The 14,569-nt window shown below is 28.5% G+C and overlaps 2 protein-coding genes across 2 annotated transcripts; one reads left to right on the top strand and one right to left on the bottom strand.

Moving 5' to 3' along the window:
* Positions 1 to 4,430: 4,430 nt before the first annotated feature.
* On the top strand, positions 4,431 to 9,866 carry Bm3828 (Uncharacterized protein; the record flags this gene model as incomplete). Its single annotated transcript, XM_043075033.1, has 9 exons — positions 4,431 to 4,562; positions 4,874 to 5,013; positions 6,697 to 6,808; positions 7,081 to 7,257; positions 8,041 to 8,122; positions 8,563 to 8,681; positions 8,933 to 9,057; positions 9,354 to 9,450; positions 9,738 to 9,866. The coding sequence occupies 9 exons, from the start codon at positions 4,431 to 4,433 to the stop codon at positions 9,864 to 9,866; spliced, it is 1,113 nt and encodes a 370-aa protein (XP_042930967.1).
* An 812-nt stretch (positions 9,867 to 10,678) lies between these two features.
* Bm4820 (Will die slowly protein, putative) lies at positions 10,679 to 13,820 on the bottom strand (the record flags this gene model as incomplete). The annotated part of the gene is made up of 9 exons (XM_043075034.1): positions 10,679 to 10,779; positions 11,068 to 11,155; positions 11,303 to 11,411; positions 11,747 to 11,822; positions 12,015 to 12,103; positions 12,401 to 12,588; positions 12,850 to 13,110; positions 13,197 to 13,301; positions 13,698 to 13,820. 9 exons carry the CDS (start codon positions 13,818 to 13,820, stop codon positions 10,679 to 10,681), a joined length of 1,140 nt encoding a protein of 379 aa, XP_042930968.1.
* Positions 13,821 to 14,569: the final 749 nt, after the last annotated feature.

Below are 14,569 nucleotides of genomic sequence, written 5' to 3' on the forward strand. Positions count from 1 at the left end.
AAAGTCAGTGGTCCATAATGGTGGTCAATGTGATATAACACAAAACTACAAACAACTATCTACTACCTCCTGCAACATAACAAAAGGTATCGGTTACCGTGAACATGTAATAAGTCATTCAGTTTTATCTTTTCCATCCATGAACTTAGGAGATGGATAAAATAGACAGAGAAGGATTCAGAATTAGATAAAGAGATTGATACATATATACAAATGATGAAAGTGGCCAGCCGAATCAATAGCCGAAGGAGGCCAGTCAATGGCGCACACGAACAGTAGTTAGTAGCAAGGGTAGGAGAAGAGGGTGAGCACGATTGCGCCTAGTCGTCTTGTCTCATCGAGGACAGCATACGCTTGCTCTCTGTTTCTATGTCCCTCGAAAAAGAGCAGTGTCTCAGCTACCATTCCATTTGGATCTCAACCATCTTTTAGTTTCATGACTCATCTCTCTTTCTCTCTCTCTCGCCCTCTGTCTTCCTTTCTCGATCATTTGCTTGTTATCCTTTCCACTCATCTGAGTGGATATAATTCATCGTAACAAAAGATACACTTGCATAAGCATTATTCTGTATGTGGCAGATTGGAGATAAGAAAGGGAAAGTGAGATGATCAAAGTAAAATATATGTCCGATATGACTGTCACATTCATGTCCCTTTATCACTAAAGGGAATATCTTTTACTCATTGATATTTTCATATTTTTAAGTAAGGTTTAATGACTCTAGGTTAGTAAAATTTCCCAATTAATCTCGAACTCAGTCGAAGAGAGGGAGAAAGACAAATATGACTTGGCAAAGAATTAATTTCATCTTCAGTTTTCAATTTCAACGATCGGTTCATATTTCCCACTTCATTGTAACATTTCTGAGTAAAAGAGCCTTTAGAAGATATGTGTATTAAGTATCGTCCGAACACAGCTAATTCTCTTTCCTTCATGCGATATCTCATTAATACTAAAAGCGGATCATCCTACATCATTAATTCATGTTTTTCCCATTGTTTGGGTTCTTATAGTAATTCAAATAGAAGCTTATTCGTTTACGTTAACTGTTCTTTCATTTTATCCTATCACTATATCATTGATCTTCCGATTTCATTCTTCTACCATTAATAATACGAAAAAACAAGAAAAGAACGAAAGAAAAAAAAAGGGAAATGTGATGGAAAGTCAATGAAATGATACATAAAAGTTAGTCAACATACAATAAAAAGTAGCAGGAAGAGAATACGAACATTTGGGAAGAAAAGGAATAGAAGAAAGATAAAGAAGAGAAATATCCAATGTCATATGAAAGGTAGCAGATGTCGTATTAGTTCTTTCTTCTTTTCCTCTTTTTTCCACAGGATTTTGCCACTTGCATGTTTTTTCTTTGTCAATCACTTTGTCAACTCTTAAGCAGACAACTAAACTAAACCTGATACTATATAGTCACTCGTACTTTACGCCATTCCACTCCACTTCACTTTTACATTTTGAGCCATTCCATCAACCCATCCGTACTCACTTATCTTCAGTGTAATGAACTTTTCAAAAAATGAAAAAAAAAAAAAAAATGTAAGGATTTTGTTAACATTTTAACAGAAAGCGAATAAAAATTGAAATGATGAATGTATTGCCAAGAAAACGAATAGAATTTATATCTAAAGTAATCTAATCGTTAAGCGTACGCTTAAATAAATACGTGGAATATATGTGTCAAAAAAAGTGAGTAAATCAAGGCAGAACAATTCATATAACATCTATCTAAATATATATTTGATAAAATGGGTGCAAAATGTGTATCCAAGTCTGGAATGAATGAAACTATTTTAAAGAATAGTTAAGTATGGAAAATGATAAAATCATAAATGGTCCTTGAAATAATTTATTTGATAAATTCATGGCTTCCAGTACTACAAATGTAGCAAAATTATTTTATCCATTTTCTGTTTTAAACTTAAATTTCCTTACGCCTATTTTAAGTGTAAATTAAGGATTAAAAAAAAAAGTGAAATTTCCCTGATGTGAAAGTAATCAATTCATAGAAATTTCCATCCGTATGATGACAACTAAGATTTATCATTAATTAAGATTTATTTTCTTCCGGATTTATTGCACTTATTGTTAATCTTATTGTCATAACACTTATTGTTAATCGGAATCTGTCGTTAATAAAGATTTATTATTGAAATTTAATCAAGATTAATGAACATGTAAGTAATTACGTTAATAATTCGCTGGAATAGTCTTATCATAATCTTATTTGCTATATAACTCACATTTTCACGCTTATAATTGCTAAAGAAAGCAAAATTCTGGTTTAAAAAAAAATTAGGTTCTGGTTTTATGATATCACAAATTTTGATATTTTTTTGACGTGAAACTTATTGAATTCTCTTTGAAAAGGATACCATATGAACGTATTTCTTCCAAAATGTAATTTTTTGACAGTTCAGATTGAAAAGTTTGCTTTAGAATTTGAATCATTACAATCCTAAAATTCACCTATTTCCGTTTCATCCTTCTGATTTCGGTTCGTATCATTTATTCCTTTCTCCCTGGATCCCAACAAAAAATTTCTCCCTACTGTAGCAAGAAGCGGTAATCTTACTGTTACTTCAAATTCATAAAACGAACAAATTTAAAAAATCTCAACAAAATTTCACAGTAATAATGCTATATATAAAATCCATCCCTTTCCAAAAAGTCAAACAAAAATCAAACGAAACAATATACTAACATTAAAACACCCGCACAAATATTAAATCAAACATCTCGCAATATGCTAAAATTACCAATAAAATAAAATATTAAAGCAGAAGTATGGCCATGAGACAATATTATGGCTAAAGCTATAAATTTACCATACTATAATATATTAATTTCAGATAGTAAAATAAAGCTTTTAAGACAAACGGATGATTTAAAATCATTCTAAAATATACAAATAAAAGAACAAAAAAAGAAAATGTCTATTAAAGAAGAGAAAATTAATAATTCAAAACCAAAAAAATTAAGGACTTACTGAGACGATTAAAAAAAAAAATTTTAAAGACTTGTTGAGACCAGCTCCCAACTTGAACATAAAACCAGCTAAAACCATAATTGCATATGCATTGCTATAAATTTAAAAAAAAAACATTTTTATAGTAGCGATACTTGATATTCCTACAGTATGACTAGCTGTAATAATAATGAATAACTAATAATTATTAACAATAATTAGTAATAATATTGATAATAATAATAATAATAATAATAAATCTTTGCATGTGATGCAAATTGCGTGTTATGCAAAAATTTGCAACATAAGACATATTTGTAATTGCTATAAAAGCATGAAGTACGACCTAATGGTCATTTGCTTTCCTATTAGTCATAACAGAAAGCTTACTTCGATGTATTATTATTTCTTCCCTTCATTAAATTATTACATTTTATGTTTTCAAAATGTCAGAGGAATGGATAAACGTTTTTGCTATTAAAACTGCTTTGTTTAAACAAGCAAATTAAATTGGATTTCTTTAAAATAAACCATTAATTGATTTCGAATATAATCTGTTTTTTTAAAAAAAAAAATCTATTAAGTCTTCTACTGCAACTTAAAATTTTATTTCTGAATTAAATTGGCGATAAATATTTTCTATGTAGTGATCGGAATAAAATTTGTTTAATCAGTTTCTTATATTTACTCAAATTTGCTCCTTTTTCTTTATGCTGTGAAAATAGAAACATAATTCCATTTGTATATGAAAAAATTATTCTTTGTTCTTTGTAAAATTTACAATTCAAATTTAGATGCTTAAATTTTGAATCTGCATTTAAATTTGATCAGTTTGTGATTTTTCGATTTAAGAAGTGCATACTGCTCAAAGAAGCATACACAATAAACCAATCATTACTATATATTTGAAATTTTCAAAAATTCCTAGACTGATTCCGCTGTCCTTAACACATTATTTTGTTTCTCTCTCTTTCTCTCTTCTTCGTTCCCTCTCCCTCTCTCTTTCCGTTTTTCTGGTAAATAACAGTACGAGGAAAAGAAATGATATTTACCCACAAAAATCCATAATTAACTTAAAATGGCTTAGTAGGCGTAGATGTAGTCTGAATTAATTTAATTGAGGCCACAGTTAACCAATATTGAAATAGTTTACATATATGGAATGATTTTATTTCATCCTTAAATTAAAATAACTGATTGGAATTGTAATAATAATTTAATGCATATAACATTTGCTGTAACAATCAAATTTGATTTCATAAAAATTGCTAAAATTTATTTTACTTTTATCCAAATCATATTTTATTGAATACTACAGACTAAATAATTTTTGGATGATTGCTTTGGAATCAATTACTTATCCAAAATGAGAAGTTATCAAATATGAACAATTATTTGTGAACATTATTCTGCTTTTACAAGAAAGAAAGACGAATATTCCAGATAATGTGTTCACCATTGGGTCCACCGAAAATCTCTATAGGTGACAAAATAAAAGATCAATTTTTGGTAAAGAAAAAACTTGGCGAAGGTTCATGTGGCATGGTATATTTGGTATTAAATATTAAAGATACCAAGGTACCACCTATCAATTATAAAAAATACTTTCTATTAAATATGATCAATTAATATTAAATAATTGAATAATTGAGAAGTAAAAATAGATACGATTTAAGAAAGAAAATAAAACAGTCCTATTATCTTTCAAAATGTAATCAATGTCAACCATTTACATTCACGTAATAAATAACGTATATGAATTGAAGTAACCAGGTCATCCATAAATTAAAACGAATCTGAATCTAATAAATTAACTAATCATCTAATAAACTTAGAAACACACGTAACAACTTGAATAAACCGTTACTTTTTATTAATTAACTTAATAGAGAGCAGCCATGAAAGTGGAACCATTAATGAAATCAAAAGATGATGAAATTTTAAAAATGGAAGTATATGTATTAAAAAAGATGCAACAGTCGAAACATGTATGTCAATTATTAGCTGCTGGTAAAACATCGTCCTACAAGTATACAATTATATATCATTTTTAGTTTCTTGTATTTTTGATTTAAAAATTTCTACTTTTATATTTATAATTTTGACACTTCAATTAAAAAGTAATAACTATAACAATTAGTAGTGTTCAAATATACTACTCTTAGTATTATCATTACACGAATGAAGCATTTATTTATTCTAATTTCTTTTCTTTCCTTTTCTATTCCTTTCTAGAATTCTCTCTTTTACAATTAATCAATACTTTCCTCTTTTTTTTCAAAATCTTCATTTTCTTTTTTTCTACTACATTAACACATTTTGTATGATGACATTGATATTATATATGTACTAAAATTCATTACTTTAATAATATTTATCTATTTGAGAAAGTGAAAAAACAAAAAGATAAATAATAAGTGAGGAAGAGGGAGAGTGAAAGAGAGAGAGAGAGAAGGAGAGAAGAAAGGAAATTGCAATTAATGTATATACATATTCGCACCTCAATTACTTAATGGAAAAAAATTTTGTCCTTCTTAAAATAAGCATATTACTAATAAATTATTTATAATGTAACAAATCTTAAATTTAGAGAAAAATCTTGAATGTTTGGGCATAAATATTTCAAATTTAATAGTAATAACATATAAAATATAGATTAGATATAATTACAAAACTCGTTTTTTTTTTTTTTTTTTTTTTTTTTTTAATTTTGAACAGTATACTAAATGTTAGTGAATTCAAGCATTGTTTAAATTTTCATTTCATCATTTCCTTAATTCACATATATATATATATATATAAGCTTCAAGTAATATTTATTCCCATGTGGGAAAACAAATTCATTATAAAGGTAAATTTTGTCCCTGATAAGCTAATATTATACACCGTGTCAATGCAATCAATGAAATGATACATTATGATTATTAAGTAGTATTATTATTAACAAGTCAACATATAACACTGGATTTTTCATCAATTTTTTATAGAAATATCAAAAATGAAATTATAATTCAAATTTTAAGGTAGAAATTTCATCAAAATTTCAATCTAAAAATAAAAATTTTAAACTAAAAATGTTCTGTTAATGCAATCTGACGAAGATTTATGCTTCATTCATATTAACTAGTGTAAAGAGAAAGTATAAAATGCTGAATGGAGGGAAAAATCGGAATAAAAGAGAAAAGGAGAGGTAGTGAAGAAAAGAAAAATGAATCAGAAAGAGAAAGAAAATATCATAACATTAACAGATTTTTATTTTCAAAATAAATTCTTCAAAAAGAATTAAATTGAAAATAAAGAAAAGGCAATAGAAGAGAGCAAGGGAGAGAGAGAGAAATTGTGAATCAGAAGGAAGAAAAGTTTGTCATTGCTGTAGTTGAGTGTTCAGTAATATTGAGAATTTCACACAAATGTTTTATTAATTTCAGCAAATTTTTAATAGTTCAAACTTTGAGAATAATTAACTTTTCCAAATTTAATATGATTTGTGTCTTATGGGATGACATTTAAAAGAGAATAAAAATGAGCGAAAAGAAAATAAAAACAAATGCCCAATACTTATTTTTAAATATTTCAATTTCGAAATTTATTTCAGTTCTTTATTTCAATTAATTACCATTTTTTTTCCAATTATTCCATTTTTTATTTCCAACTAAATTTAATTTGTTTCAATTAATTCCTAAAAATACTTCAATTTACGTTAGCTGTTAAGTTTTTTAATAATGTCGCTGTTGGGAAAAGAACTATCGGATATTAGAAGACGATTACATGATCGTAAAATGTCTATTGGAAGTGTTTTGAAAATTGGGATACAATCAACAACGGTAATAAAAATATTTCCTTATTCAAAATGTTTTAAGAATTGGTGTTAAAAAAAAAAAAATTGCTGTAGGAAGAAAAATATTATTTCATCTGTAGAAATGATGATGTGAAAAAAGAAACGAATTATTAAATTAAAATGAGATATAATGAATTAAATCATTCCTTTACCAAAACTAACTTAAGGATTAAACATGTAAATTGATTAGGATGAATTGGAATTGAAACTGAAATTGAATGAGTGGAAATGATTAAAGACAAAATAAATGAAATACAGGCAATACATGATTTACATAAAGTTGGCTTTGTACATCGTGATATTAAACCAAGCAATTTTGCAATGGGTCGAGATGAGAAGGCTAATATTGTATTTATGTTTGATTTTGGCCTAGCACGACAAATTTTGTTTCCTGATAAAGATGGAAAACTTAAGCTTCGTGAAGCTAGGAAAAAGGTTTAAAAAATTCTTTTTAATATTTCTTTTTTCTTTTTTAGTTAAAAATGTGAATGTAAAAAAAAAAAGAAAAAGAAAAATCAGTACTAGAAGCAATTCATGTTTATAAATAATATTAAGAAAAATTAATTCAAGATATTAAAGTAAATCGCGAAGTAGTTCAATTAATTTCAAGTTTGTTAGATGATTTAATACTTCAAGTTGAAATATTACAAATTAAATAAGAAACAGTTAGAATTGCATCGCTTTTGAGTCAGGGTAAAATTATTTTAAAGATGTTTCTATCGGTTATGTTGGAATTGCTTGGTTAATTTCTGGAAGACTAATTTAATAGAAGCAAGTTTTTAAGTAATCAGCAAAAATTTTTTGCAAAAAATTTAGCAAAATTTTGACAAAGTTGCAAATACTTTTAAAAGTTTCAAACACATTCCGCAGGAGTTCAATAATAAAAAGGAGAAAAAAATCATTTGATGATTTCAGAACAACCGAGAAGATTATCAGGAAGGTATACTTAAATGTATAAAATTGAATATAACTAAAAATAAAAAAAGCAGAAAACTTTATTGCACATGAAAACTTCTGCATATAATATTGCAGCAACTAATAGTGTTTATTTTTCTAATGTAACAAATTAAAATATCATTTTCAAATCGCTTAAAATTTGTTGCATTTCATTAAATTTGAAAATGATTCTGCGGAATTGTTTGCCTTATTTAGAAAGAAGTTGATTATGTAAAAATTAATTAATTGAGTAAATTATATTTCAAAATTTATCAATTTTAGGTAGCATTTCGTGGTACAGTCCGTTATTGTTCATTAAATGTACATTTGTATAGAGAACAAGGAAGACATGATGATCTATGGAGTAAGATAACATTTAAAAAATTTTTTTTAATTAGAAAGATTACATTTAAAATGAAGCAGAATACAATGATTAATATTTTTTTCATTCTTGAAAAATATTCATTTAAATAAAACAATGAAATATTTAGCAAAAGTGAAAATTGTTTTATATAATGCTCTTAGCAACATTTTTCAACATTTTGTTCAAAAGGCGAAAAAAAAAAATACATTTAAAATAAAGCAAAATATAATTTAAATTTTATAATTTGATTTTTTTTCTAAAATACTTATTTTTAGTTGTAATTTTGAAATGTAATTTTCTAACTTAAGTAAAATGTAACAATGAAATATAAAATTGTCTGTTTACAGTGCAAATTAGTGTTTTTTTTTTTCTTTAAATTTATAAATCTCCAAAATGATTACAAGTTATTGAAGAACTAACGAGAAACATTATTGCAACAGGTATGTTCTATATGCTAATTGAATTATTATCATCGACATTACCATGGAAAGGTATGGCACGAAAAGATAGTGCTCATATCAAGCAAACAGTTTCTGATCGTGTATTACTAGCTGCAAGTGTTTCATTTATTCATTCATTTATCAATAATTTGAATTGACAAATTTATAAATTTGCTATGGATAATCGATTTCAAATTTAATTAAAAATTGATAATAAGAAAACTTAAATTGCACTCAGAAAAAACACTTTCATTTTCTGTTTCATTGATTATCACTAATAATCTAAATCAATAATTTTATGGGTTAATTTTTCGACAACTCGATAATTAATTATGAATTGGCAATTCAAAAAGAAAAAAAGAACTTTCAGGGATGTCCGGATTGCTTTGCTGATATAAACAATCATCTCAAAAGTCTCACTTACATTGACACACCAAATTATGCAATGTTTCAGTCAAAATTCACAAAAGAACTTAATAAATTAAAAATCAAACCGTAACGTTTTCAGTTTCCTCCCGTACAAATGCATAATCAATTAGTGTTTTCAATGAATAGAAATCCTCATCCTTTGGATCATTTATTTCCTTGCAATTATTATTAGAATAAAAGTTTTGTCTGAAATTTTATTTGATCTGAAAATTTAAATTGAAATCTAATGTGGGAATTGAAGAGAAATGAATGAAACAATTTATATATGAAAATTAGGTAAATTTGAAAATTAAAAGTGACGGAGAATGAATGACAATTCGTAAACTTGATTAGTTAACAGTGACATCCATTCTTATTAACAGATCAGATCCATTTGAATGGAATGAAAAAGGTCTCTTGAAACAAGAAGCCAGTGTTGCTCATGAAAATGAAAAGGATGTTAAGGTTGAAATTGATAAGGTAAAATCCCTTAATATTACTTTTTTTTTTATTTTTTTAATCAGCTAGAATCCAACTTTATTTCTTACTTAGTTCTTTTACTTAGACGAAGATTTCATTACAATAATAATAATAACTATTAATAATATAATAATAATAAATGTGTGAAAACCTTAAATGAAAAATTAATTTAGCCAACAATCCAAAATCCCGAAAACCACTCATATTTCACTCGAATTCCTTAATGAAATTATTCTTAGGAAGTCTATTAACTGCAGGAAACATGTTATAATGAAAAGTTATTGCAGATAGGAGATACGAACACGGGCCGTTTGGTGGATGAATCTGTAGAATCAGAAGAATCTATTGGTGGAAGTGAAACAACCGGTTTAGCAGGAGAAAATACTTTGGAAGTTCTAGATCCTGACAAAAAATGAAATTTATACCGTATCTCGTCTTTTCCGTTATCGTTAAAATTTGATAAATTCTGTTTTATCGTTATTCATTCATTTAACATTAGAATTCACATAAATGATTTCATGTTGTTACCGAACATCCCACATAATTACGAATGAAAAACGATAAACTCAACGGGCTAATTTGTATGAGTTCCCCTTTCCGATAGCAACGTGAAATCATTTCTGAGAACTTTGATGTTAAGTAAGATTTTTTTCATTGGTGCAGTTTTCACCTAATCATACTCAACTGATCTCAATAATTACATCAGAAATTTTAATAGAATGATCAGCGATTTTTTTATCGTTACCTGTGTAAAAATGTCAAACATGATGAGTATCAAAAATAAATTGAGAAATATGCTGTTGAAAAACAATTATTTTCTTGACGAATAACACTAATTTCGTCGAAAATAAATATGAAAAAATACAAAGGGATGGATGAAAAATATTTGACAAAACATTGATACTAAATTCACAATGCAAAGTGATCCGAGATGATTAGTTCTCACACCTGAAAATCGTAAAATTTATCCTGAGATATTTTTTTATATTTCCTTCAGAAATACTTTTAGTACCTAGAGTGGAGGTAGGCACCTACAATAATGACATACTCAACACACGCAAGATGCACAAATAAACTATACATTAAAAATCAATAAGAGCTTATCCAGATAACTTTCTGAAACTTATTTCAGGACTTCGAAAATTCACTGAGATAACATCAAGACAATCCTTATCTAAAATACTGTCATAGCTAACGGTATCATTTATTCTCAGACATATATAAGAAATTAAAAATCAGATTTCCACAAGCGAATTGTACGGTCGTTTTCGAGCGCTGCTGATGCAATGACATTTTGTGTTGGATGACAATCAGTGCACAGTACCACGTCTATAAAAAATTTTATTTTTTGTTAACGCATATAAAAATAAAAATCATCGTTCCTCTATTGTTTTTACTAAACATTCATAACTGCTCTCGGTACTACTGTAAATTTTAAAGCAGATACTGATACGCAAAAAACTACTTCATATCGGTTAAGGCATTTTATTTTCAAGGATATAACATTTATAAAACGCAAAAGAATATGCCATATAAACAAAAAATTTCGTGAAAACCTCAAAACATTAATCTGGGATAATAAAATTGGAAATCAGATCTCGTTAAACAAATGCTTACCTGTATGGCCTTCAAGTGTTTGTACAATCTCTTTGGACTGTAAATTCCATATGTAGACACGATTATCCTCCGAACCACTGACTATCCACTGAAAACTAATTGCGAGTAATTCTTCAGAAAGTTGATAGCATACTGTGCAACCTTCTTATATCAACAGAAATTTCAACCCAAAATTTATAACACACAACAAACCAAACAATTGTAAGCCAAACCAGAAATAATGAAACTAAATTACCTTGCCACCAGTGACAGAAAAATTCGCGAAGATACAGTATTTTTCATTTTTATGTCCAGTATAAGTCTTCAAGCATTTGCCTTTGTTGAAATCCCAAAGTTTCAGTGTGCTGAATAGAAATTTCCTTTTTATATTCCGTCAAATAGCAACAAATTAAAAATGAAATCACAATTCATACACATTTAAAATGATAAGTTGCTTCAGCTGGCATGAGAAAACTACGATCTGTAACTCACACCAAACGAATGACTATGCATACTGCACGCCTTTCGGGAAAATATCCTACATACAAGTATTTCTACAACTATGTAAAGTTTTTCAAACGTAAAACGAAAGCCAAAAGAACTCTATCGGAATAATCGGTGGAAAAGACGCATGATCATCAGAATTTTTCAAACGCTACTTTTGTAGATGCATTATCTGTAAAGACAAATATCACTCAACCTGTCTAAAGTAGCAGCTAATATATATTTGCCATTTGGCGAAAATTTCACGAAGGAAACTGGAGGATTATCATCATCTGCAATATGTTGATACTAATAAGTATTATGCAAAAAATAACATCAATATATACATCAGCGATAAAAATAAGGTTTGGATAAACTTGATCGTTATCTTTTCCTTTAATATTAACTTCCAATCCGCATCATGAAATATTTTAGAATAAAGAATCACTCTATACTCTGAAGACAGTAACAGTATCAAATTTTACCAACAAGAGTTTTGACACACTGTCCATTTGCAGTATCCCAAATTCGAACAAGCCCATCATAGCTACTTGAACAAATCAGTGTTCCATCTCTAAAGGTAAATAACATAATTTTTAGCTATCTATTAAATGCTGAAATCATTTGCTTAAAACATCATGCCGAATATTTATGGATCCTTTTTTTAATGAATATTTATCAGTAAATAAACAGGTACAATTAATAAACACACAAAAGCCAAGCGACTGCTAAAATAAGAGATCACAAGGAAACAATATCGACTTTTTTACATCTTTTGTAGCTTAAAAAAACCTAAATATGCTCCATTATATATGATGTACTGCATGTTTCTGCTTTAAACTAGTGTTGAGCAACATATCACAACGTTTACCGATTGAAAGAAACTGCAGAAACTGGATCGGAATGTGCAGGAAGAGTTTTAATGCACGAGCCTGTTTTTACATCCCAAACTCGAACACTTTCATCGAAGGAGCCTGACACGACCAAAGATGACTGAGGATTGAAATTGCAGCAGAAAACATAATTAGTGTGACCTTTCAATGTTTTCAAACATTTACTCTGCAATGTCCCATTACAATCATACTCTTTGCGATAAAGGTCAAATTAAGGAGTGGAAATGAAAATTTAGTAGATGTGTCCACAAAAAATATTTCTCATTCCTATTTTATTAGTTCTACAACTTAAAAAATCACCCAGCATAAGTTAAATATTAATGCATTTTCAAATATAAAAATGGTCTATTAATAGTGCCAAAAATTTGAGTAGATTATCCGTAAATGTAACCCTTAACAAAAAGAAAATAAAAAGGAACAAACATACGCTCATAACATCCCATATCTTCAACGTTTTATCATCTGAACAAGATGTTATCAGTCGATGGTCCGAGGACCAACAAATATCCGAGATCCCAAGTTTATGACCGGTAATCGTTTTTTCAATTTTACCATCCTGAGTATTCCACACTTTGATTGTCTTATCAGCACTAGAGCTAGCTAACAATGAACCATCAGCGCTGAATTTGACAGACGATACGGCTTTCGTATGACCAGATAATATATATTTAATGTCATAATTTGGAACCTATAAAGCGACATAAAACAAAGAGAACAAAAAATGACTGCAAAGTTGCTAAGTGGCATTTTCACTTATTCCTTAGATGAAATTACCGCAGCAGACGGCATATTCGTCGTGCTAGTGCCATTAGGTGTACTTGTTTTCTGACTATCATAGATTGCTCTGCTATTACCATCTCCTTGAGCACTTTCGATTTTCTGTAACAACTTCCATCATTTCTTGCATTTATAAATTATGCAACATATAAAAACACAGCAGTAAAAGACAAAAAATAAGTGTCTTAAAGTGTTTCTACAGACAATGAAATGTCGATTTTCAAATATCCTGAAAGGTATTTCACTTCAAGCATCACCACAAGCAAGATTTTAAGGAAGGGTTTAAGTTCGAACATTTCAAATGTTGTTCAAGGAGTATGATTTGAAAAACAAAGAATTATTACACTGTTACAAACTTTACGGAAGATATTTAGAGCGTTAACGATAAAACCACTTTGTTTAAATTTTTAATTAAATGTAAAAGAAAGAAAAAAAGATGGCACATTACGAACAAATCCAGCTGAACTAATAGACTCAAAAACAAAAGCAACAATTTACAGATTGTTGCTGTTGTTGCTGCTGTTGTTGTTGGTGTCCACTATTCCCCGGCATCTGAACAGTCAAATTTCCATCACCACTACTGCCCAAATTTCCAATAATACCGTTAATTGAGCTGTTCATATGTTTATCAATATTACTGCTACTACAACTTATGCTTTTAGTAATTTCCTAGTCTCAATCCTGAAAAGCCGTATGATTTCAATACATGTGAAGAAACTGAGGAAATTTTTAGTACATATTTTAAGTATAAGTAAACAAATATTTAACGCATTTTTTCAAATTCATATATTTAGTCACAGTGAAGGAACACATATGCACGTAGAATCCTTATACTATTTGTCTTCTTTATTAAAACTTTAACGTCAATGTCTCAAGTATTACGCAAGTCCCCTACAGCATCTCTTCAACTACCTTATCTTTGCATCAAATCTAAAGCCTTTAACAACTGTAAACCAAATGTGGCTGCCTATAGGTAATTCCTGGTTCGGTCAGCCTGGAATAGCAAAGATTAATATAGGTGGCAGAGTCAGGTTTCATTAACTTCTGTTAAATTAAGCATAAGTACGGTTGGGTCAAGACTCACTTTTGTCCTTTCTTCTCTTCTCACACTAACATATATCAAAAATGGAGCATTAAAATGAAGTGACGTAAAAGTGACGGTCATATGTAATAATTTAATATGCTATTAACATTCCCCCTTTTTTTCATCAGATTTCCTCTCTCTGTTTTTCTACTGCCTAATCTCTGGGTCCCTTTATCCTCTTTTCCCCTCCGTTTTCTTCCTTATTTCTCCTCTTCATCCTTTTCTCTGGAAAATGCTACTTAGAATACATTCGTTTAGAATAGGAATCTATAAATGTTAACACATT

This window comes from Brugia malayi (genome assembly GCF_000002995.4).
Source record: "Brugia malayi strain FR3 genome assembly, contig: Bm_v4_ChrX_scaffold_001, whole genome shotgun sequence".
Taxonomy (NCBI): Eukaryota; Metazoa; Nematoda; class Chromadorea; order Rhabditida; family Onchocercidae; genus Brugia; species Brugia malayi.